The 20,829-nt window shown below is 35.0% G+C and overlaps 5 protein-coding genes and 1 non-coding gene across 14 annotated transcripts; 4 read left to right on the top strand and 2 right to left on the bottom strand.

The window, feature by feature from the left end:
- Window positions 1-258: 258 nt before the first annotated feature.
- On the top strand, window positions 259-3,637 carry LOC111274997 (sodium/calcium exchanger NCL1-like). Its single transcript, XM_022860060.2, has 7 exons — window positions 259-984; window positions 1,631-1,861; window positions 1,959-2,128; window positions 2,249-2,370; window positions 2,464-2,731; window positions 2,817-3,125; window positions 3,208-3,637. Exons 1-7 carry the CDS (start codon window positions 531-533, stop codon window positions 3,454-3,456), a joined length of 1,803 nt encoding a protein of 600 aa, XP_022715795.2. The 5' UTR covers window positions 259-530; the 3' UTR covers window positions 3,457-3,637.
- Window positions 3,638-4,218: 581 nt separating this feature from the next.
- LOC149511320 (uncharacterized) lies at window positions 4,219-6,555 on the bottom strand. Its single transcript, XM_089755149.1, has 5 exons — window positions 5,887-6,555; window positions 5,654-5,830; window positions 5,001-5,167; window positions 4,673-4,859; window positions 4,219-4,531 (listed from the first exon to the last, which is right to left on the bottom strand). Exons 1-5 carry the CDS (start codon window positions 6,553-6,555, stop codon window positions 4,325-4,327), a joined length of 1,407 nt encoding a protein of 468 aa, XP_089611275.1. The 3' UTR covers window positions 4,219-4,324.
- Window positions 6,556-9,618: 3,063 nt separating this feature from the next.
- On the bottom strand, window positions 9,619-10,857 carry LOC111318716 (E3 ubiquitin-protein ligase ATL41-like). Its single transcript, XM_022921590.2, has one exon. It carries the CDS (start codon window positions 10,570-10,572, stop codon window positions 9,883-9,885), a length of 690 nt encoding a protein of 229 aa, XP_022777325.2. The 5' UTR covers window positions 10,573-10,857; the 3' UTR covers window positions 9,619-9,882.
- A 534-nt stretch (window positions 10,858-11,391) lies between these two features.
- Window positions 11,392-11,465, top strand: TRNAI-UAU (transfer RNA isoleucine (anticodon UAU)). Its single transcript has one exon. It is a non-coding gene; the product is annotated as a tRNA-Ile (tRNA).
- A 318-nt stretch (window positions 11,466-11,783) lies between these two features.
- LOC111274993 (protein IQ-DOMAIN 9-like) lies at window positions 11,784-16,640 on the top strand. 8 transcript variants are annotated; one of them, XM_022860054.2, is made up of 7 exons: window positions 11,864-13,023; window positions 13,385-13,546; window positions 14,453-14,485; window positions 14,576-14,680; window positions 14,866-14,943; window positions 15,740-15,853; window positions 15,938-16,640. In XM_022860054.2, the coding sequence occupies exons 1-7, from the start codon at window positions 12,955-12,957 to the stop codon at window positions 16,289-16,291; spliced, it is 915 nt and encodes a 304-aa protein (XP_022715789.2). In that variant the 5' UTR covers window positions 11,864-12,954; the 3' UTR covers window positions 16,292-16,640. The 8 variants fall into 8 exon arrangements, with proteins under 8 accessions (XP_089612097.1, XP_022715789.2, XP_022715785.2 ...); XM_022860050.2 differs by having other exon boundaries at window positions 11,865-12,415; window positions 12,912-13,023; window positions 14,453-14,680; XM_022860046.2 differs by having other exon boundaries at window positions 11,865-12,745; window positions 12,912-13,023; window positions 14,453-14,680.
- Window positions 16,641-17,424: 784 nt separating this feature from the next.
- LOC111274995 (nudix hydrolase 15, mitochondrial-like) lies at window positions 17,425-20,714 on the top strand. Of its 2 annotated transcripts, none has more exons than XM_022860055.2 (4): window positions 17,425-18,083; window positions 18,909-19,051; window positions 20,138-20,293; window positions 20,368-20,714. In XM_022860055.2, exons 1-4 carry the CDS (start codon window positions 17,711-17,713, stop codon window positions 20,590-20,592), a joined length of 897 nt encoding a protein of 298 aa, XP_022715790.2. In that variant the 5' UTR covers window positions 17,425-17,710; the 3' UTR covers window positions 20,593-20,714. The 2 variants fall into 2 exon arrangements, with proteins under 2 accessions (XP_022715790.2, XP_022715791.2); XM_022860056.2 differs by having other exon boundaries at window positions 17,435-18,083; window positions 20,174-20,293.
- Window positions 20,715-20,829: the final 115 nt, after the last annotated feature.

Here is a 20,829-nt window from a genome sequence, read left to right as displayed (position 1 = left end):
ATAAAAAATATAAAAATATAAAAATATAAACGAAGTAAAGTGGCTATGGAAAAACCTAACATTCAAAGTCTCGAAAAGCGAAATTAACCACCTCAGTGGAAATGAATTTATATATAGTCCAATGAGGTCATCTTACTGAAATAATTGTAAGGCATTGGATGCCTTGTTTTTGAAAAACGTGTTCCTTGCCCGTGTCAATGCTTCCATCCACTAGCTAGGCAGCCAGTTTTATAAGTAGACCGGTTGATTTTTTTATCCAGATTAACATTCAAAGCCAGCTTCAATAAAAGATTTTAAATATGTCAAGTTGCGGATGATCAAATTGTGTTCATTGTCTTCCTTTTCTCCTGCTGAAATTAATCCTTCATTTTCGTCTAAGTTACGATACATTTTGTATATTTATCAATGGATTAGATGGAGGGTTAGATAGCTGAGTGTTCAGGGCAGCTACCACCTTAATTTGACTTGATTTCCAAGAGCCTGGGGAGGAAAGCCCTTGATAAGGAAGGCAACCATCACAATAATTTTACATGATTTTCAACAACCACGGGAGGAAGGCTTGCTTTATTTCCCAGTATCTAGTTGTCTTTGCTTCAGCATCAGGCTTCTTCATGACAAAGCTGCAATTCACAGTTGCCATTCTTTTACTGATCTTAACCATCAATTATGGAAGTAGTCGTTCCATTAAAGAGAAATCCAGTCTAGTATCAGATGGCATGGGTCAAACAAGCAAATCTTCTGTTCTTGAACTTGATCTTTCAACGACAACGGTGACCTGCGAGCCTACTTATGGCTTCTTACCTTGCACAACAAAGGTGTGGGGGCAGCTGTTCCTGTTGGTGGTTTACGAGTATTTGCTATCCCTTTCAGAGCAGTTCATTACGAGCGGCTCTAATCTATTCTTTCAAATGTTTGGAACTGGTATTTTTGGTGCCAGTTTGTTCCATATTCTCGGCATATTCCCACAAATTATCTTGGTTCTAGGTAAGCTTTCTCAAGTTGAACAAATATTCAGTTTCCAGGGGTGCATATTTTTCCCTGTGACTTTGCAATGTATGTGATCATTGAACATGTGCAGAATAATATGCTGCATCTTTTAGCATAAAAGTCAACCTCTATAATGCCTCCTTCTTTCAAATCCCAGATATCATCTTTGGTCTGAAATGCGATCTTATGTCAGTATTTTATAATATTTGCAATATATTTCGTAGTAATATTTGATACACATAACACTAATAAAGTTGTATTGATGTTTTAATTTACTTATCAGGAATTTAAAAATATGTAGTTTTTACCATTTGACTAACCTAAATCAAAGCAACATGAATAGTGCTCAACTGAGAGATGACTCATTCCTGAAGCTAACAGGATTAGTTGTATTAAAGTATTCTCTCCCTCTTACTATCCAAAACCTAGGCTGCAATGGACAGACACTCAAGACACGTTTTGGAATAACTTTTTTTCTTTTCTCTCTTTTATTATAGACTAATTAGGAAACACTTTCCTATGAATAAATTAAATTAAATCAGAAAAAATTTCATGTTTCTTTTCCTTAACTAAAAACTTTATCAAACACATTTCCTAGAATGTAAAATGGATACTGAAAAATGTGATTGAATTTGGGTTTCAGTTAGTGGAATCTCAGCAAGTGAAGAAACTATCCAAACAATGGCAAAAATATCGATGGGCTTGCTGGCAGGATCAACAATTATGATGCTTACGCTAATTTGGGGTTCTGTCATCGCTTTTGGCAGATATGATCTTTCAGACACTTCTTCTTCATCAAATTCATCAAATCCTGACAATGCAGACACTTCAATTTCATCCAATGCCAAAAGCAACAAACCCTTTAGTTTAACCGGTTTGTCACCTTTTTTTTTTTTCGTACATTTTCTAGTAGCACAGAAGAACATCTCTAGCTCAACAACATTGACGGGTTATTTTTCATTTCTGATCAGGGTATGGAGTGAGAACTGATACTGAAACCAAGAACAGTGCAATAATCATGCTTCTGTCTATGGTTCCATTTCTCATTCTTCAGCTTGCCAAAATTCTAAGAACACGAGTAGTTGTCCTAATTTCCCTTATTGCCATGCTTGCTTTGCTACTCAGTTACTGCATTTATCAGGTAACATAAGATTTTTTTTTTTTAAATCATATGGGAGTAAAGAAATAAAATAATGTGCAACTCCAAATCAGAGTCAATTCACCTATTTGGCATCCAAAATGATTAAAAGTGATGGTGCAGGTATTTGAGCCATGGATTCAGGAAAGGAGATTTGAGTATTTGATGCGTAAATATATACCGAGGAACTTGTTATATAAACTTCTTTCCCCTAATGGAAGGGCAGATGAACTTGAAATAAAAAAGTAAGTCTTCTTCAATTATTTACATTTTCAGCTCCTATATATATATATATGTTGACTTGCTGACATAGTACTGTTTACTCAAAATGTCTGCAGGTTATTTCAGAGGATTGACAAGAATAACAATTCCCGTATATCATCAACTGAACTCAGAGCCTTCATGCTTGGAATACAAATAGAAGAGGTTGGCTTGGATGAAGAAGATTTTGAGACAAAGGTCATGGAACAGTTTGGTATCTCTGATGATTCTAATATAAATGAAACAGATTTTGTTAGAGGAGTCTCAAATTGGCTTAACAAGGAATATAATGATGCAAATGATCGAGCTGCAGGAGAGGGTAGAGTTTTTCACTTTCGTGCAAAGGTATAAATAAATCAATCTATATGGTAGGATTTTGTTTAAATGCTACAGAAATCATTCGGTTATGAACATTTAATTGCAAATGCAGAAAAACAATAAAGAGAAGCAAAGTTTGTTACCTGCAAAGAAAGGGAATGAAGTGAGAAAGGGTAGTGATAAGCCATGGTGGAATTACACCAAGGCTGCTTTTCTGATCACTCTGGGGACTGCAATTACAGTTCTGCTAGCAGATCCCCTCATGACATCAGTCGTAGAATTCTCTACTTCTGTAAACATTCCCTCATTCTTGGTCTCATATGTGGTGATACCTTTGGCTTTGAGCGTCAGACAAGCACTCGAGGCAATAACTTCAGCAGGCCAGAAAACAGAAAAGGCCGTCTCTCTAACATTTTCAGAGGTTTATTTCTCTCTCAAACTTATATATGTGCCTTTCCAGTTTCGCATTGGTAACTAGTACTAATTTAAAAGGGATTCTGCAGCTTTATGGTGCAGTGTTCATGAACAATGCGTCGGGATTGGTAATCTTCTTGGGGCTTGTATACATACGGGACATTTCATGGGATGTGTCGGCTGAAGTTCTGGTTGTTTTACTTATTTCCACAGCAATTGGACTGTTGGCCACTTTCAGCAACAAAATCCAGCTTTGGACATGTATTCTAGTATATCTTTTATATCCCATTTCCCTGCTGCTAGTTTATGTTCTCACCAATGTTTTGGGATGGTCTTAATTTATTGCAAAGCTTGGTCAAGGAATAAAGAGACAGGGTTAGGGCTCTAAGTCTGAGTATTTATCATCAGGGAAGAACTTAACAAGTATCATCTTCTACTTGTAATCCGGTAGGTTCTTAACTATATTTTCTATATGTCATGGACAAAATTTAGTTAATCTATATATTGTTTGCCCTTTTCTATGTCATGGACAAAATAATAATATGTTTGATTCTTAACTTACATAAAAGATTAAATAAATAAAAAAAAAACATAATGCCCTAGATAGCCCTATACTATTGGAAAATATCTAATGTGATGCTCCAGCTAAAAATATGTTTAATCAAATACTTAATTTTCATAGGTCTAAAGTATAGTTATTATCCAATTAAAATGTGACATGGGTTTAAAATGTCATGTCATATACTGTAGTGATTTTGGATATGTACATGGTACTTTAGTGGCTCCCACATGTCAGATAATATTGATTACTAATTTTGAGATAAAATTAAAAATAAAAAAAAAAGCAAACTTAAAAGAAACAAACTTGAAATTCCTAATCTCCCCAAATCCCTATCCTCCCCGATCTCTGAAAAAAACTCATCAAGAAAGAGATCAAACCTGAAACTTTAATTTCAGTAATCATGAGCTTTCTATATTTTCTAACATGAATGATTTCAAATTTAAAAAATAAAGATAAAAATGTAAATATATATTTTCTAAATCATGAAAATGATGCATAGGAATATATCAGACTGGATCTTTCAATCATTAAAAGCCGATCTAATTAATATTCATAAAACAAAACCAGTCTTAGTAGATAGCATTCTCCTTAATCTAAATTTTTTTGGGACTAAATTTCCCTAATGAAAGAAGCCATGCACCAATTTAGAGCTTAAGGTTTAGATCAATAAAATCTCCTTTTATTTCAGTACAATATTTCTCATTTTTTAAACCAAGTGTGGATTCGGCTGCACCCCTTTGCTCTTCTGGTTGTAATAAGAAGCTAAAGAAACTGATCTTCTTGTGAACTGGTACCTCAGATTCTGATGATGACCCTTGGAGTTGTAACCCCTCAGTGTTTTCCTTCATTTCCTGAAAGAGAAAAAAGATAAAAAAGTAAACCACAACGAAAATTATGCAAGTAAAACACACTTTTCAAACCTGGGACAGAAAAAATAGATCCAAAAAGAAAATCAAAATAAAACAGATTCCTTTTAAAGTTTAACATCTTACTTGGAAAGGGAATTGCTTGATGAATTTGGAGAAGTCTGGTTGACAATTTTGAGTTGTTGGCAAAGGAGTTGTTGGAGAGCCTAATGTGAGGGGCAGGGCACTGTCATTGCCACTAGGGTTCCGGCCATGATCATTAACACATGTTTTCACTTTCAGCTCCAAAGGGCTAGTTGGCATTGGGTGATCTCTGAAAATGCCAAAAGTCCAAATATATATATATATATATATATATATATAAAAGCCAAAATTACTTAAATTTACAGGCTAGTGAGGATGAGGAACCATGTATTTATATATATTAATGAAAATATCAGGTCAGGTGGCTAACCTGGTCGCTGTTCCAAGATTGAACACACCATTGTTGCAAGACGATGGTGAAGGATCAAGCCTGGAAATCCGAGGGTGGAAAGAGGGAGGTTGACAGGGCATGTGAGGAGCTGCTGGCGGCCAGTTGTCGACAGGGAAATTAGGCCTTGGCGGCTTGAAGCCGATAATCTAATTAAAATAAGTAAATTTGACATAAGGAAGGACTCCAATATATTCGCAGTTGCTCTAACCTTCTCAATCAGTAAAACAAAAATCAGATCCATTGCCTTCCTATAGAACTTTTAGAAAAGAATCGAATTCCCATGCAGTTACACTCGACCAAGTTCTCGTTTCATCAACTGGTCTAATAGTATTATACTATAATAGTTTTGTTGAGAACAAATGATAATATATAACTAGAATATTAAAGCATCCTTAAAGAAAAACAAAAGAACAGAATCCACATCGAAATGGGTGAAGAAAAAAACAGCAGAAAAAACGTGAGCATTTCAATTAAAAGAAATATATTTATATGTATTTAACAAAAGAGGAAAGAAACCCATAGCAAGTTTTCTGATTTATTAAAAAAAATCAACTAAATTATGAAGAAGTATGTATTATATTATTATTAAGGAAAACATAAATAAAATAAAGGGCAATTAAATTTGCACATGCCTTGTCTTCCTCAGGCAATATTGTGTCTGTGTAGTTATGACAAGATTTTTGGTTTGAAGGGGGCTCTACATGATGATACACCCCTGCAGCTGCAGATGATGGTGATGATGGGGTGGATGAAGACGATATTGCTGACCGTGGAAAAAGATTCATCTGTTTGAATTCATGTAGGCCAATCTTCAAAAAGATTAGAAATAATTAAAGAGAAAAAAAAATCATAAACTTGACATTAATTTATTGGTTTTTACCAATGAAGGATGGCAAGGGCCATGGTTCTTTTGCAACATGGGAGGAGGAAATATTTTGTTATGATCAGATCCGTTTGAAGCAAATGCAGGAAATGAAAAATCAATAGCCATTTTAGGAGCTTCCTCGCCTTTCCTTGTCTCAGATGAGCCCCACGTTATTGGCAATAAGGTTTGTTCAGGCAAAAATACACCTGATCCGCCAATATAGACTCCTTTACTACGACCATTACCACCCACATTTCCACATCCTAACAGTGAACTGCCCTTAAGATCACCATTGCCATTTACATGGAGGGTCGTCACTGGAGGAAGAGGTGGAGTACTTTGAGTGTTACCAAGAAAAGAAACATTTCTTGGTAAAGAAATTGAGGAAGAGGCAAAAGGAGAATAAGGACGAGGATAAGTATTGGGAAGTGATGGAACTAAGGATGATGAGATCGGTCCAATTATCTTTCCATTCTCTACACCAGCATTTTCCTCTTGTTCTCGCAATATCTTTTCTAGTTCAGCCACTCCAGGTCCTCTTTTGGGGATTCTTTGTTTCTTTGCCTTCCTTAAACTTGAACTTCCATAGTCATCCCGATCACCCACGATGCCATTGGCATGGGCAACCCCACGAACTCTAACGTTGTTGCTTGTATTGTTGCTGCACATTGCTCTTGCTTTTTTTTTTCGGCTCCCTGTGTAAGAAGGCATTAAAAAGGTCATCAATCTAAGCATTTAAATAACAACGAAGAAGCAAATGAAAGTGGGAAAGAAATCCCTATTTTCAAGATCACAAATCTAAAAGAAGAAACAAAAATCATTCAAAAAATTATATCTCAAAAAGAGGCTACCTATGCGTAATGAAGAAGTGGCATTAAGGAAAATCCGCCCATGTTTTAAGCAGATAATAGATCTTAGAAAGAGAAAAAAAAAAACACGCAATGTTGTAAGAGAAAAAAAAGAGGAGAAAGTATTATCTTAATTTATATGAGTTTCCGAGAAAAGTGTTTTGTTTGTCGGATCGAGAAAGAAAAGAAAAGAAAAATTAAAACCTAGCAATAATCGAAATATTTTTCTTTTTTTTTTTCCCTCAATTTAAAGTTTTTCTTTCCCTTTGTCACTTGTCAGTATATATGAAGAACATGAAACTGTCCAATAGAGTTGCTGCTTTGCTGGTGTTTTTGTTGATGAAGGTCCATGTATTATGTGTCTCAAAATCTCTGAAAATCTTTGCCATTTTTATAAGCAGTTGTTGGGAGTTTTTAAATGCCACCGCCCAGCCAGAGTAATATTTTTGCATGGAATTTATGGAATTTGTTATGGGCCCCACTGAATAATATCAAGACATTAATTGGCACTTTTGGACCCCACTTTTGCTAAGTATTAAGCCTTACATGCATTACAATTTACATCCAAGTTTAAGGCAGCGTTTGCCTGCATGGAAAACCATATTTGATTCAGACATCAACAAATCATCTCATAAAGACAAATCGTAACTGGGATTTAGGTTTTATATAGCACTTGAATTTTTTCTTAAATTTTCCTATATTCATTTCTCTACATTCAATTTCTCAATCCTGAAAAATTAATTAGATAACTATATTTGCAAATTTAACAAAATATTTTTGTTTGTTTTGATATTTGAAACTTTGAAAGATCAAATCATGATTATTAAAATTAAGAATCTAAAATTCTATTAATAGATCACGCATTCATGTAGTTGTTGATTAAACAAAATATGTTACCATTCTATAACATAGTATAAGAAATTAAATATTAAAGAAATATAACATAAGAAACTTTTTAAAAATAAATTCATTACCATGAAGATCATAATTAACCATACACAAACAACCAATTAAGGAAAGCCTCACTAATCATGGGAAAGCCATTGGTAAATTGTGGTAATAAAGAGGAAAAAAAATCCCCAGGCTGGAAAACTTAATGAAAAATGTATCTTTGATGTTAAAAACCTAATTAATGTGAGGTAAGAGTGAAAAGAAAAAAAAAGATTTCACAACTAGATTCAAATCTCACTGCCTTTTAAAGAAAATCTTTCTTTGGGAATCAATGTAAATTTAGTATGTTTGCCCTAAAATCTTTTTTGCCCTTTGTTCCTGTTTTTATCAATAATTTAAATGTGCAATAATAGGGTGGCTGGTTGAAAATTTTGGCAAGCAACAAAATTGTTGGTCACATGGGTTAGGAGAGAGCATTATCTTAAGTCATTATGGAGAGGATCTTCATGCCATCATGAAGTCTTTTAATTGAATATAAGTGAGGAGCAGACAAGGGCACAATTTTGGGTTTTGAGATTAACCAAATATAAGTTTCATTAATAAACATTCTTATTTTAAATTGGACTATTGATGCCCTCTATCAGCAAATTTCTTTACATGGTTAATTTGAAGCTAATCACATCCTAGAAAATGAGTGTATGACAACTGCCTATAACTAGTTGAAAACATTCAAATTCCAATCCAATCGAAAACTCAAATTGAATCATAGAGATTTAAGCCTTAGTTTTTAATTTTGTCAGATTTCTTTATCTAAAAGAAGAATGATTCCAACAAGATCTCCTATTAATCGATAATTACTTCACCCTAGTACATATCAAAAGATTTATACCAAATGTACCAAAAAGAAAAAGATTTATACCAAAGATTTGCAATTACTTGAGGAAAGTAATTAATTTAAGAAAAAAAAGTGCAAAAAAAAAAGAAAAATGATTATACAGTTGTTACTTTATTTCATCTTGTTTAAGTAGATTATTGGTTAATATTTTGAGATAAGTGAAAACTTATTTCTCCTTATGATAAAATAAAGTTTAATTGACGATCGATCATCGGTTGCATATAGTCTCAACGGCCTTTTTGTAGACTTTATTTTTTTTTGGTGTTGGAAGAAATCAATTGGTGCACAATTTTTCAAATTGGCCTAATTATAATGCTACGGACTTGACTGCCCGAGTTGCCCGTGAGTACATATGAAACATGTTTAATCATGTAAAAGGGTCCTGGTAAATGAGTTTGGCGTAGAAATTGATAATTGGGTGGTCAGGGTCTGCTCCAGGTCCAGGGTTGGAGTCAGCCCTGGACACTAGGCTGGCCCAGGCCACGTGTCTACTTTGAGAGATACAAATGGTAATTCATGTAATTTGTTGCCTGAGAAAGAAATTAGTTTTGGGTAGTTTTCAAAATTTTAGATGGGGCTTTAAGGCAGAGCATCGCAACGGCTCGTCACTTTCGTCTGTCTCGGTTGGATTCTTGTGATCGGAGACGACAGATTTGATTTTCTAGAAAAAAAAAAAATTTCGACGTGATGAGCTTTGAATCTCTCTCTAAAAGAATTATAATATTAAAATGGGTTGTTGAATTATTGACTTTGTCGCTCCACATTGAACGTGTAGTGTGTAAAATTAAAATCCGAAGAAAAAGAAACAGCTAATTAAAGTATAAATCCTTGTCCACATTTACGATAAAAGTGTCTAAAAAATTTTAATGTGTCATTGCATCCATTAAATTTATATATATCAACATAAATTTTGGATAACTTCTGATTTAATTTGTGAAATTAAAAAAAAATACACTATCAATGTATAAAAATGAATTATAAATAAATATATTTGTTCTTTCTTATATAACTAATAATGAACAATTGGAAATTCAAACAAATTATTCCTATTGCCCTGGATTTGTAAGTACATATTTTAGTAATTATTTCAGATGAATTAAGAGGCAAAGTACTTGCTACTTTAATCATTCCATGCATTGGATTCACAACAAGTGTTTGTAAAACTAATGCCTAGAATTTCATATATCTTATTGCTGCATATATTCTGAACTCTAATTTACAAAAAATAGTGCTAAATAACAAATTAATCCACCGTAAAACTAATATGAATATGCAAACTATATACTAAATGGAGTTGATAAGTAAGTACCCCTAAGAAAAAAAACAATATTTTCAAAAAAAATTATAAAATAATTTTACCCATCACTGCCTCTCTAAATCTTGTGTGCCAATTACTTCATTTCCACAACTTTGAATCCTTCTTAATGATCTCTCCCTACCAAGCATCCTTCTAAATGAACCAAATCGTGAGTCTGATCCTGATGATCCACCTTCCTTTTCCAATTGGGCAGTAATATGGGACGCGTTTTCCTCTACAGGAGGAGCCGTGGGCTGAACCCTGTCACTCAACCCCTTGTCCTCTAGCTGGACCGTTGGCTCAGCCACAGTACGACATATGGGGCAAGTTGTGTGTGATCCAAGCCACGTATCTATACACTCTACATGAAACATGTGCTTACAATTTGGTAAAAGCCTGAGCGTGGACTTCTCCGTGATGGTTCCCAAACAAACTGAGCATTCTATGGGCTCCTCATGACCATCAACCTGACCGGTAGTTAGCTTGTATGTGAACATCGGCAATGAGGCTATGACCAAAGGGTCGAGTCCTGCCTTGGGTGGCTCGTTGAAGGAACTTTCATCAGTCGGTGCAATTTGAGTTCTCTGGGAATAAAGGGCGGCACGCCGTCTCCTTTCTTGACGTCTCAGAAGATACCTTCCATAGAGATGGAGAAAGACTACGAGCATCACAACTCCAAGCAACGACGCGATTGCCACAAGCATGATCTTGCGGCTGACACCAAATCTTCTATCATCTTCATCCCTCCAACCCATAGTTGGCTTAATTTCCCTTCAATGGAGGAGGCCAATGGAGAGGTGTGTAGTTTAACTTAATATATATCTCTCAATTTCTATGGGAAGAACCCTCTTTTTGCTAATGTGGATTGGAAGAAATGTCGCTCGTGGGGTAATGAATAATAAACCTTTAGAGCAGGAAAATTTAAAAACTAGCTAGCCACGGTTTCCATGATCATGTCATGAGTTTGACTATACAATACTCCTTGCATTGTTTACCAAACCCATGTTTGTTATTTGTCAATATAATAATATGATGAAAGCTTATAATAGTGAGTTAGCGGATCAATCGAGAAAAATGGATGAATGAATGAAAGAGATATTTATGCTTTTAAATGGTATGATAAGAGAAATTATAGTTTCAACGTCCACGGCATGTATCAATATTTTCCAAAGATTTGGTGTAAAATCTTCAACCCTAGGTAACGCCGCTTGTTTTACGTAACCCACCTGTACCGATTACTTTTCCATGGGTAGACTAAAATATTAATACTATTAGATGATTAACTAAAAATTAAGGGGGTCAACAACCACTTTCCATGACCAAATCCTAATTTGAGCTAGATATAATCTTATTTGAGTTAAAATTTTTCTTTTTCCAAAATGACTTCACTTTCTTATAATTTCTATACGTTTTAATGCATCATACATTAAATTTTCTATGCAGCAATGTTATATTTTTTAATTCGTTAATCTTATTCTGATAGAAATATTAAGAAGATTTCATTTCTTGTCTTATGAAAATTGAATTTGACGTAAAAAAGGATAATAGGATAAAAACCGACCAAATATTCAAATGGTCCCGTAGCTCAGTTGGTTAGAGCGTTGGTCTTATGAGCCGAAGGTCGCGGGTTCGAGCCCCGCCGGGACCACTTTTAGTTTTTTTTTTGTTATGTACGCCACGCAAATCAATCAACCAAATGTGTTCGAGCCCCGCCGGGATCATTTTGGTTTTTTTTTTAAATTTAAATTTATTTTTTATACGCCACGCCAATCAATCAACTCATATGTGTACCATGTTTACCAGTTCAAAATATGATAATTAATTATCCAATAAACAGACGGTCAAGATTCACAAAAGAACTCCTACCTCACGAAGTTCCCAAATCCCAACTCCCGTCACTATCCAAAACTGATACAGTAACAATCACATGAAAAGCATACATTTTGCTTCCATCCTCGTCCGATATAATGACCGCTTGATTTCATCGCAGAATCCTAAAATTCACATTGCCAAATGATAAATTACAGAAACAAGTGCCGTAGGGAGGAATTATTTTATCATAGATGGGCATCCAATCTCCAGCAAAAACATGCCATTCTCTGTTGTGCTGTCTTTGTTGTTAGCCCATCTCCCTGGATTGAATTTTCTCAAAAAAGAATAAGCTACAAGAACAAAATAAAAAACCCAACCAACACCCACTCAAAAGACAAAATTCTCTCAGCTCTTCATATCAACTGTTGAGCCCTTAATTGATGAGAGAGAGAGATATCAAAAACATATTTTTAATATGGTTTCTTTCTCCTTTTCTTTTCTGTTAGACCTGCTTTTTATTCTTTTTGAGACCAAAACAAAAAAAAATAAACTGAAGAAAAAAATATAACAAGAGAGGAAAAAGCTGGTAATGGGCCATGGCAATCCACTTTTCACACCCACCCTTCTATTATTCTTTTCTTTGATTTGAGGCTTTCCCTCTTCTTCACTGCAACTCGTACTATTGTTGTCACCACCACCTTTTCCTTTTTTTGCTCTCTCAAAATCGTTGCTTTGAGTGTCTTCCTTTGATAGTACCCTCTTTTTGGTTTTTTGACAGCTTTGTTGGTATGTCATTGGTAACCTATATTTATGGTTTGGTTTCTTATTGCTTTCATGAGGGAAAAAAAAATCTCATTTGTATTATTTTGGTAATACAAATGATTGGGAGGGATGCCTGGGATCTGGGTTCTGGATGTTATTAGTACTAGTAAATGAATTTACATGGAGTCAAAATTAGATGCTAATTTTTCCTCTAAAAATCAAATCTTGGTTTCTGGTATGATGAGGTTTACGTTGCTGCTCCAATTTTCGGCTTCTTCTGTTAGTGGATAGTTGGGTTGACTCTGTTAATTGTCAATTTGTTCATTTGGTGAAAGGCTTGCTCACTGAGTTTAGGTACTGGTAGTTACTTTCCATGAATAAATGTTCCAACTTTAAATCAAATCATGTTTATAGCATGAAAAGATCACGACTTCAAAAATTTCTGGCGTGTTCTTCTAGGAAACTGAATTAGTTCTGTTCCAATTTCTGACTGCTGTTGTTTCTGATTATATTTCCATAGAAAAATATTGTCAGGTTGATGCTAAGTTGGATACAGATCAGCAATGGGTTCTGGAAATTTGTTGAAAACAATAATAAAGAAAGTGAAAGATGACAGCTCAAAGCAAGTGAAGGTATATACCAGCTTCCAAAAGCTTTTATTTTACAATCATAAGTTAAACTTTGCAACTCCTTCTGTTTTCTAGTTATAAATAAATTGAGTTTGCTTCTCAAATAATTTATTTGCAATTTGAATATTTTGAGTTGGTGTTACCTTCGTCCAAACCTTTTGGAAGGTTAATCTTATTTACCATTGAAATGGTATTTTTGAAGCTTTTAATTACTTCTATCTCTCATGAACAAAAAGCTCAGAATCAACCATAAGTGTTACTACCACCTTCCTTGATGCCATTTCCTATATTTACTTTATCATTTATTTAATCTTTCTGTTGAGGTAACTTTGACCTTGTACTTGGTCTCATCTGTATGGCACAGGGATCTTCAGCTTCTAAAAAATCCAATGGCTTAAAATGGAAGAAACACCAGAGAAAGGCATCCATTAAAACAAGTTTTACTAGTGGAAATTCCAACACTCTTGGCATGCCAATTGAGGATTTAGCAGCAACTCAGATTCAAACTGCATTCCGGGCCTATAGAGTATGTTGATTTCCAAGTTCAATAAATCAACATCATAATTTGGGAGCACATGTACTCATGTGTATGCATTTACTCATCTTTATGCATGTATCCCTGTGCTTGTATTGGTGGTTCTGTCTCACTGATGTTCTTCACACAGCAATAAGAAAATTCTTCTAATTGTAATTTTTATCTGTTATTGTTAGAGAAGAGCAAGTTGGTGTATCTTGGATATTTAAGGTGTTGCTGAAAAGAATTCCTGCCCTTTAGGCAATTTTAACCCATGTCATTGTTGTCTTTGGTTTGTTTATGAGGTGAATGGTAGGCACCCTTCTCTAGATGAATATATTATACCATTAAAAATGCATGTTCTACCTCTTTTAAGATCATACTGGAGTTCATGAACCTGACAAAAGATGGTTCGCACACTGGAATTATTTGGTCATACCATCATGCCAATAAGAATCTTCTTCCTCTCTGTTTTCGCTTCCCCATAAAGTCTAGTTGTCAGATTCAACCTGATTTTCCTATATACTTTTGGTGATAGAACTTTCTAGTATTTCAATCCTGTAGCTCCAAGGCTTTTAACTGGATTTTGCATGTAAATGCATTATTCTTAGCAAGTGGTGAAGTGATCTTTTCTAGTCTTTCCAAAAAGAAGCAGTGGCAATCATTACGTGCATTTGTGCAAATCTTTCTTATAGAGGAGCAATATAGGCACATGGTATTTGATAATTAATTGATGTCATGAACATGCGTCTAGGTATCTCCCTTGTTTCTGAATTCTGTTATATGTTGATAGTGCAAGTGTGGCTTCGGTTCTTCTCTTTGCTTTTTAATCCACTTGCAGTTGTCTTATAAATATAAGGTATATGTTCACCATTGCGATGGTAGAATGGTTTAGTAATTTCTTTTCTCATGATGCAGGCTAGAAAACATTTACGCCGATTGAAAGGTATGGTAAGATTACAGGCTCAAACCCAAACTCATTCCATCAAAAAGCAAGCTACAACAACATTAAATTATCTTTATTCATGGAGCAACATACAGGCTCAGATAAGAGCTCGTCGACTGTGTATGGTAACAGAAGGCCGTCTTAGAGAGAAGAAAATAGCAAATCAGCTAAAGCTTGAGGCAAAACTGCATGACATAGAGGTTAGATCAACAGCCCTGGCTCATGAGAACTTGCATGAACTAAGATCTTGACAGCATGCTTTGTTAAGTTTATTTGTCTTAAGCAAGTGAATTCATCTATGATTGCAATTTTAAGCATCTTACTACTGTGGAAAATTAGCATCACCTTATTTTCCACGGGATCATGTTTTTCATCTTATCATCAGTACAAATTAAGAGCTTGCCGCAATTTGAGTGAAAGAAGGTTTGATGTCTTGACATCAGTTGGAATGGTCATTTGGCGAGTAAGTTCTAGTGTATCATCTATGAAAGTTTCTGTTCAGCCCAAGTAACATGTCCATTTTCTGAATGAATCTTTTGTTATAATCTGTTGCTCTAAATCACAACAAATCACCATAAACATAGATCAGAAGACAAACTATTCAGGTTTAAATCTATGATGACTTAGAATCTTGACTGCAGTGATCAAGCAATCTATTTTCTCGAATTCTCTTCAGTTGTTGCTTAAATAAGTTCTGATTTTTTTCCTTCATATCTCTTGTTTGCCAACTGCCATCTTTACATATCTGTATCTTAGGGGCATTTTGTCTTTTATCAGCTTTACTGATATGAATTTTACCAATTGCCATCTTTACATATCTGTATCTTATGGGCATTTTGTCTTTTATCAGCATTCCTGATATGAATTTTGCTTTAAATGTAACTCATCATATAGACTCCAACTTCTGTATATTGCAGAACTCATTTAATCCTTTTATGATCTGTTTTTGCAAGCTGCTTGTGAAATTATTGGATGAAGATACATTCCGGCCCAGAGTCCTCTTGGTCCTTCTGGACTTGTCTTAGAATAGCATTCTTAATTTCCTTCAGATCTATAACGTCATTAGCATTTTATAGTTTAAGATGTTTGATGTTTTATTCATTGGCAAAATGTCTAAAATTTTGGCTTGATTTGTCAAGTCAAATAATCCCTGGTGTTCCTACCTCCTGTTAAAAGACTCCAGATATCTTTGCTTTGCTACTTCCTCTTAATCTCTCTCTTTCTCTCTCTCTCTCAATAATAGTTTAAATGGATTACAGGTGGAATGGTCTGGTGGCCCTGAAACATTGGAGGAAGTTCTCACAAAAATACAGCAGAGAGAAGAAGCTGCTGTTAAGCGGGAGCGAACTATGGCATATGCCTTTTCCCATCAGGTATTCCATTCCCAGAAGCTGTCATTTTTGTTACTTAGGTGAAAGTTGAATAAGCAATCACCATGGGATATTCATGATTTGCAGTGGAGGGCCCCCAACTCTAACAATAATGGGCTTGGTAATTATGAACTTGCTAAAGCTAATTGGGGTTGGAGCTGGGTGGAACGCTGGATTGCTGTTCGACCTTGGGAAAGCCGCCTCCCTACTCAGTCCATTACCCCTAAGAAGGCAAAGAATAGACAGATAAGCAAGGCTGGTAAAAACTCAAATTCCCCAAAACCAAAAGCATCAGTTTCAGTTAAACCCCCTCTGTCCAATGGGAAGGGAACCATGAAGCCTAGGAGGTTGTCTTACCCTGGTGCTGAGAAGCCAGCTGTACGTAAAGAAAGCACTAAAACTGAAGAAGTAAACATTAAAAAAGAGGAGATAGCGACTTAGCAGCAAGCCAAAGATATAGTTAGATTCTTGATTTGGTTCACAAAAATTGGTGTTGCCGATGACTTATCGGCCGTAAGTGAGCACATCCTATTTTTTTTCATTTAGGAGTTGAATAATATATATATTTGTTCACTGGTTTTCTTTCTAGATTTTTTGTATATGAAGCGGTGAAAGTATGCCTTGCATAAGAACAGAAATTATAGAAGGGCTTGGTTTTGGGGCAGAAACGGTGATTCTTTTTTTTGTTTTTGTTTTCTTTTCGTCTTTCTGTTTCATATGTCATGAAATTTGTAATGTAAATTTCCCGATTCAAATTTCGTTGAGTGATTCTGACAGCTTAGAATTTCAAGTCGCCTTTGCCCTCTAATCGGAATCAAGATTGAAGATTCAATGCAGGCAACATCAATTCCAGGAACATGTTTCTCTGACGCCACTGCTCCTGTCTCCCACAAGAATTCTTGTAAAACTAGATCCTAACGGGGGTGAAGTTTTATGGTTGGAGGCTTGGAGCAGGGGTTGGCTAAAGTTGTTCAGCTTTTTTTGAAGGTTGTTTCTATTTGTAATGGCCAACCTTTTTCTTCTATAATTGACAGCTTAGGACCAAGTAATTAATTGAATCTTGATAGACAACAACCAGCTTCTTTGAGGCCCCTTGGTGTGGCCCTTTGTTTTAATGACCCCTCCAACAACATTAAAAATTTTGTAGCTTTGACTACCGAGTAATCACCAAAGAAGAAGGACAGGTCCTCTGTCTCTCTATTATTGGGGCAGTTATGTTTTTATATGGTTGGTCCAATAGATAATTATTGTCATTTATGGAGTATGGTTATCTTTCATTTTAAAAGCTACATAAATGGAACTAATCAGGTTGTAATAGACATGGGTTAGGATTGGGTATATTGAAGATTGAGCCGCATTGTTCTTGTCTTGTTACCTGTACAAGTTCAGGCATTTACCTTTTGTGTCTGTTGACTTTAGAACAAAGATTTTTCATCTCTGCTAATGCTAACGTGTTACGAGGTTTTTATTCTATTCTTCCCCCGCTTATGGCTTGCTTATTTACAAGCTTAAACAGAAAATTACGGAATATTTTATAAACAATAAAAATGCTAAGATCAATAGATTGCATAATTGAAGAAGTGGGAAATCATAAGAAATCGCTCATCAACAATGTAAACACCGAAACCTAAATCTGATTTTTTTTTCCAAAAGTCATTGATATATTCTCTTTTTTTGGGCCATGAGAAATTTTTTTAAAATAGTAGTATTAAAGAAAAAAGAATTGAAATTAAAATTTTACATCGTCTGCCTGATGTGCAATAATTTATTTTCTTCTTTAAAAAAAAGGAAAAGAAAAAAGAAAAATCATCAATTCCTTTACCTCGTTATAAAAATTTGTACCATGCAAAACCTGGCTTCATGATCTTCTCAATTCTAAAGAGATTACCTTTTTTTTCTCCGCCATTTGTCAACGTTATGGCTTCACCAATATCTTTGAATGGTGGATCGCTTTCATTTTCATCACAGAGACTGTTAGCGTTAGCCCAGCAGCTGCGTCACTACAAGCCTCCACCTTGTTCCTTGGACGACAACGAGGAACAAATCATCGAGGAAGCCGCGGGGAAAGTTGTTTCCCAAGTGGGTTTTCAAGAATCGGTTACCCCAGTTGTCCAAAACCCGGAAAAATGTAGACCCAAAAGAGCTGCTGTTTTGATCTGTCTCTTTGAAGGTGATGCTGGGGATTTGCGTGTCATATTGACCAAAAGGTCTTCAAGATTGTCCACTCATTCGGGTCAGTTTGATTCTCTTTTGTTTTGTTAAAGATTGGAAATTGAATTGTTAATGAAATGTTTTTTTTTTTTTTTTGTTTGCTTGAATTGTCTACTCACCAGTATAGAGGATTTGAAATGAGCCTTTGATTGGTTGAATGGGAAATTTGAGGAAATAGAACGAAAAGAATGAAACTTTTTTATTTTCTTGGGAAGGGAAGGATGGATTTTTCTCAAATTTATTTAAATGCTCACTTTCAGATTGAATTGAAGTGATATTATTCTTTGTTAGGATCCAAATGTTTTGACTACTGCATGGTCTACTCACTCGGGTGGGTTGATTTTTTTGGTACCCCTTGTTTGTTTAGTAAGAAAATTCAAGCCAAAGAGCTGAAAATATTATCCTCTTAATGATATCTGATCCCAATCATTTGAGTTTTTAGTTTTTTGCATATGTGAGGCTCATTGCTGTGCATTTTCCTTTTTTAGTGTTAGGAACCAGCTAATGTTATTAAGGGATGAAATCCAGATGAAGTTGTGCCCTTGATTGAGTATAATCAAATGGTTTTAGGAAATAGAAAGAAAAAGGAATACAATGTTGGGTATTATATTTTGGTTTCCTAAGAAAATTTTGGTGTTTCACTTCACTTGAACTAGTTGCTTTAGGTTCGGTTATGTTAAGGAGTTAAGTTTGCTTTATTGATATTTGAGTTGACATTATAGATTGGGATTTTGATTTCTCTTATTTTTCCTTTATGTGACTACCAGATGTTGGCTTAATGGTGATTGACGATTGTGTTGTGGGACTTAATTGTTTGACTTAATGTGTCTTTGGTACATTGTTGCAGGGGAAGTTTCATTGCCAGGTGGGAAAGCAGAAGAGGGGGACAAAGATGATGGTGATACAGCTACAAGAGAGGCTAATGAAGAGATTGGATTGGACCCTTCACTTGTGAATGTTGTAACTGTTCTTGAACCTTTTTTGTCTAAGGTATTGAAATATTTCTTCTAAGCTCTTTTAGTATCTTCATCAACTATTCGTCTACTTGGTAAATGGCATTAATTTAACTTGAATCAGTTCTCAATTGGGTGATTGTGACATTTTTCTGCTCTATATACCAATGGTAATATTTGTTGGAAGTTCGGAATTAATTTCTTGTTGGAGGGTGTTGTGGGTGTCTATGACTTAAACTCAATGTCCAAAACTTAATAGAAAGAAGAGTCTCTATAATGCAAGATAGACTGTTAGGTGTGCAGCAAATTTATCGACCTACATGAGTTTAGAAATGAGAAATCTTCAGAAACCTATTATCTCTAAGCGCTTGACATTATAGATTCATATCTGTATGTCTCCGTCACGTACTCTAAAATTTCAGGAGTTGCCCTTCTGACACTTTCTCTATGTGTAAAAATGTGAAACTCTTGGCTGTATTTGGCAAGAGGTGACATGGGGATAATTGGTACTAATGCAATAAATTTCCAGCAAAACTAGAAAGAGTGAAAGCTGCCACACTGGAAAAAAGAAAGGTTTCATTTAGTTTATATGAGCTACCTACCTGATCCAAGCGTAATTTCTCTCATGGGTAATTTAATAGCTCTTCTCATTATCAAGTAATTGTAATAGCTCTTCCAACCTAAGTTATACAAGGTACTATCAAAATGTGAGCTTGACTGTTAGTTCTTTCTGTGAATGATATCTATCTTGAAATAATCTGAATTTTTCTACATGAATCTATTGACAAAGAAATGACTTTAGTGGTCTTTAGATCAGAATAGTAATCTTTAAGCATAGATACTTCTTTTTTACTTCAAAATGGAAATTGTACTTGTGTGTTTCTTAATGTGGATTATTGCCTTTGTGTATCATGGTAGTTACTTGCTGTGTAGATGGATGACACGATGAGTACTGTGTGCCATTCATCCGAAAGAACCTTTTACATGGGACTTTGTTTCAATGTAAAATGTTACATACGTTTCAGCTTGTTTAATTAATTAATTGTCCTTGTTGCATAGAGTACTCCAACTAATAATGTCATTAAAATAGTTTGAAAAGTTTTTTTTTTTTTTTTATACTAAGATGGATGGATGGACAAGTTATTGGTTTTCCTTGCAGCATCTCCTTAGAGTATTTCCTGTTATTGGGATACTTAACGACAGAAAGGCATTCAAGCCTACCCCAAATCCTGCTGAAGTGGATGCAGTATTCGATGCTCCACTGGAAATGTTCATTAAGGTTTTTCTCTTCAACTCCTACTCTTGTACTTGTTTTACCCTTTTTAAAACAAGTGTATGAATTGCTTGGTTCAGGATGAAAACCGAAGCGTGGAAGAGAGAGAATGGATGGGAGAGAAGTATCTTGTTCACTTCTTTGACTATGAAATTGGGAATAAGAAGTATTTAATATGGGGTTTAACTGCCGGTATTTTGATAAGAGCTGCTTCAGTGGTCTACCAGCGACCACCAGCTTTCCTGGAACAGAGTCCCAAGTTCAAGTTTCCTGGAGTTGCGGACAAAAGTACTGTTATGCCTTAAATAAAGTTAAAGGAATTTTAAGGTTGGCTTGTATTTCAAATCTTCATTATAATTCTTTATATGGAAGATGAGTCGAAGGGGGATTTTAAGTAAATTTTTTTATGACAGTTTAACCTTTTTTATGTTCTTTTTGTGTTTTTTTTTAAACATCTGAAGCTTTTTCTTATAAATAGAATGGGGGAGAAAGCAACGAGGGAGGAAAAGAAAAGGAAAGAGAAAGAAGGCTAACAGAGGGAA

The sequence above is a fragment of the Durio zibethinus genome, chromosome 26, assembly GCF_047325235.1.
Source record: "Durio zibethinus cultivar Kanyao isolate XHJ-2024 chromosome 26, ASM4732523v1, whole genome shotgun sequence".
NCBI classification, from domain to species: domain Eukaryota; kingdom Viridiplantae; phylum Streptophyta; class Magnoliopsida; order Malvales; family Malvaceae; genus Durio; species Durio zibethinus.
This window is presented reverse-complemented; position numbering and strand designations above follow the sequence as displayed.

Bases quoted from the DNA above. Each gene is read 5' to 3' on its own strand.
- LOC111274993 (XM_022860050.2), top strand. From the start codon at position 12,955: ATGGGTTCTGGAAATTTGTTGAAAACAATAATAAAGAAAGTGAAAGAT. The intron at 14,681-14,865 runs GTTAGATCAACA...TCTTATCATCAG, and splicing joins CAAAACTGCATGACATAGAG to TACAAATTAAGAGCTTGCCG. The intron at 14,944-15,739 runs GTAAGTTCTAGT...AATGGATTACAG, and splicing joins TTGGAATGGTCATTTGGCGA to GTGGAATGGTCTGGTGGCCC.
- LOC111274997 (XM_022860060.2), top strand. From the start codon at position 531: ATGATTTTCAACAACCACGGGAGGAAGGCTTGCTTTATTTCCCAGTAT. The intron at 985-1,630 runs GTAAGCTTTCTC...TTTGGGTTTCAG, and splicing joins ACAAATTATCTTGGTTCTAG to TTAGTGGAATCTCAGCAAGT. The intron at 3,126-3,207 runs GTTTATTTCTCT...GGGATTCTGCAG, and splicing joins TCTCTCTAACATTTTCAGAG to CTTTATGGTGCAGTGTTCAT.
- LOC111318716 (XM_022921590.2), bottom strand. From the start codon at position 10,572: ATGGGTTGGAGGGATGAAGATGATAGAAGATTTGGTGTCAGCCGCAAG.
- LOC111274995 (XM_022860055.2), top strand. From the start codon at position 17,711: ATGATCTTCTCAATTCTAAAGAGATTACCTTTTTTTTCTCCGCCATTT. The intron at 18,084-18,908 runs GTCAGTTTGATT...ACATTGTTGCAG, and splicing joins AAGATTGTCCACTCATTCGG to GGGAAGTTTCATTGCCAGGT. The intron at 19,052-20,137 runs GTATTGAAATAT...TTTTATACTAAG, and splicing joins TTGAACCTTTTTTGTCTAAG to ATGGATGGATGGACAAGTTA.
- LOC149511320 (XM_089755149.1), bottom strand. From the start codon at position 6,555: ATGTGCAGCAACAATACAAGCAACAACGTTAGAGTTCGTGGGGTTGCC. The intron at 5,831-5,886 runs TTAATGTCAAGT...ATCTTTTTGAAG, and splicing joins CATTGGTAAAAACCAATAAA to ATTGGCCTACATGAATTCAA. The intron at 4,860-5,000 runs GTTAGCCACCTG...TGGCATTTTCAG, and splicing joins AATCTTGGAACAGCGACCAG to AGATCACCCAATGCCAACTA.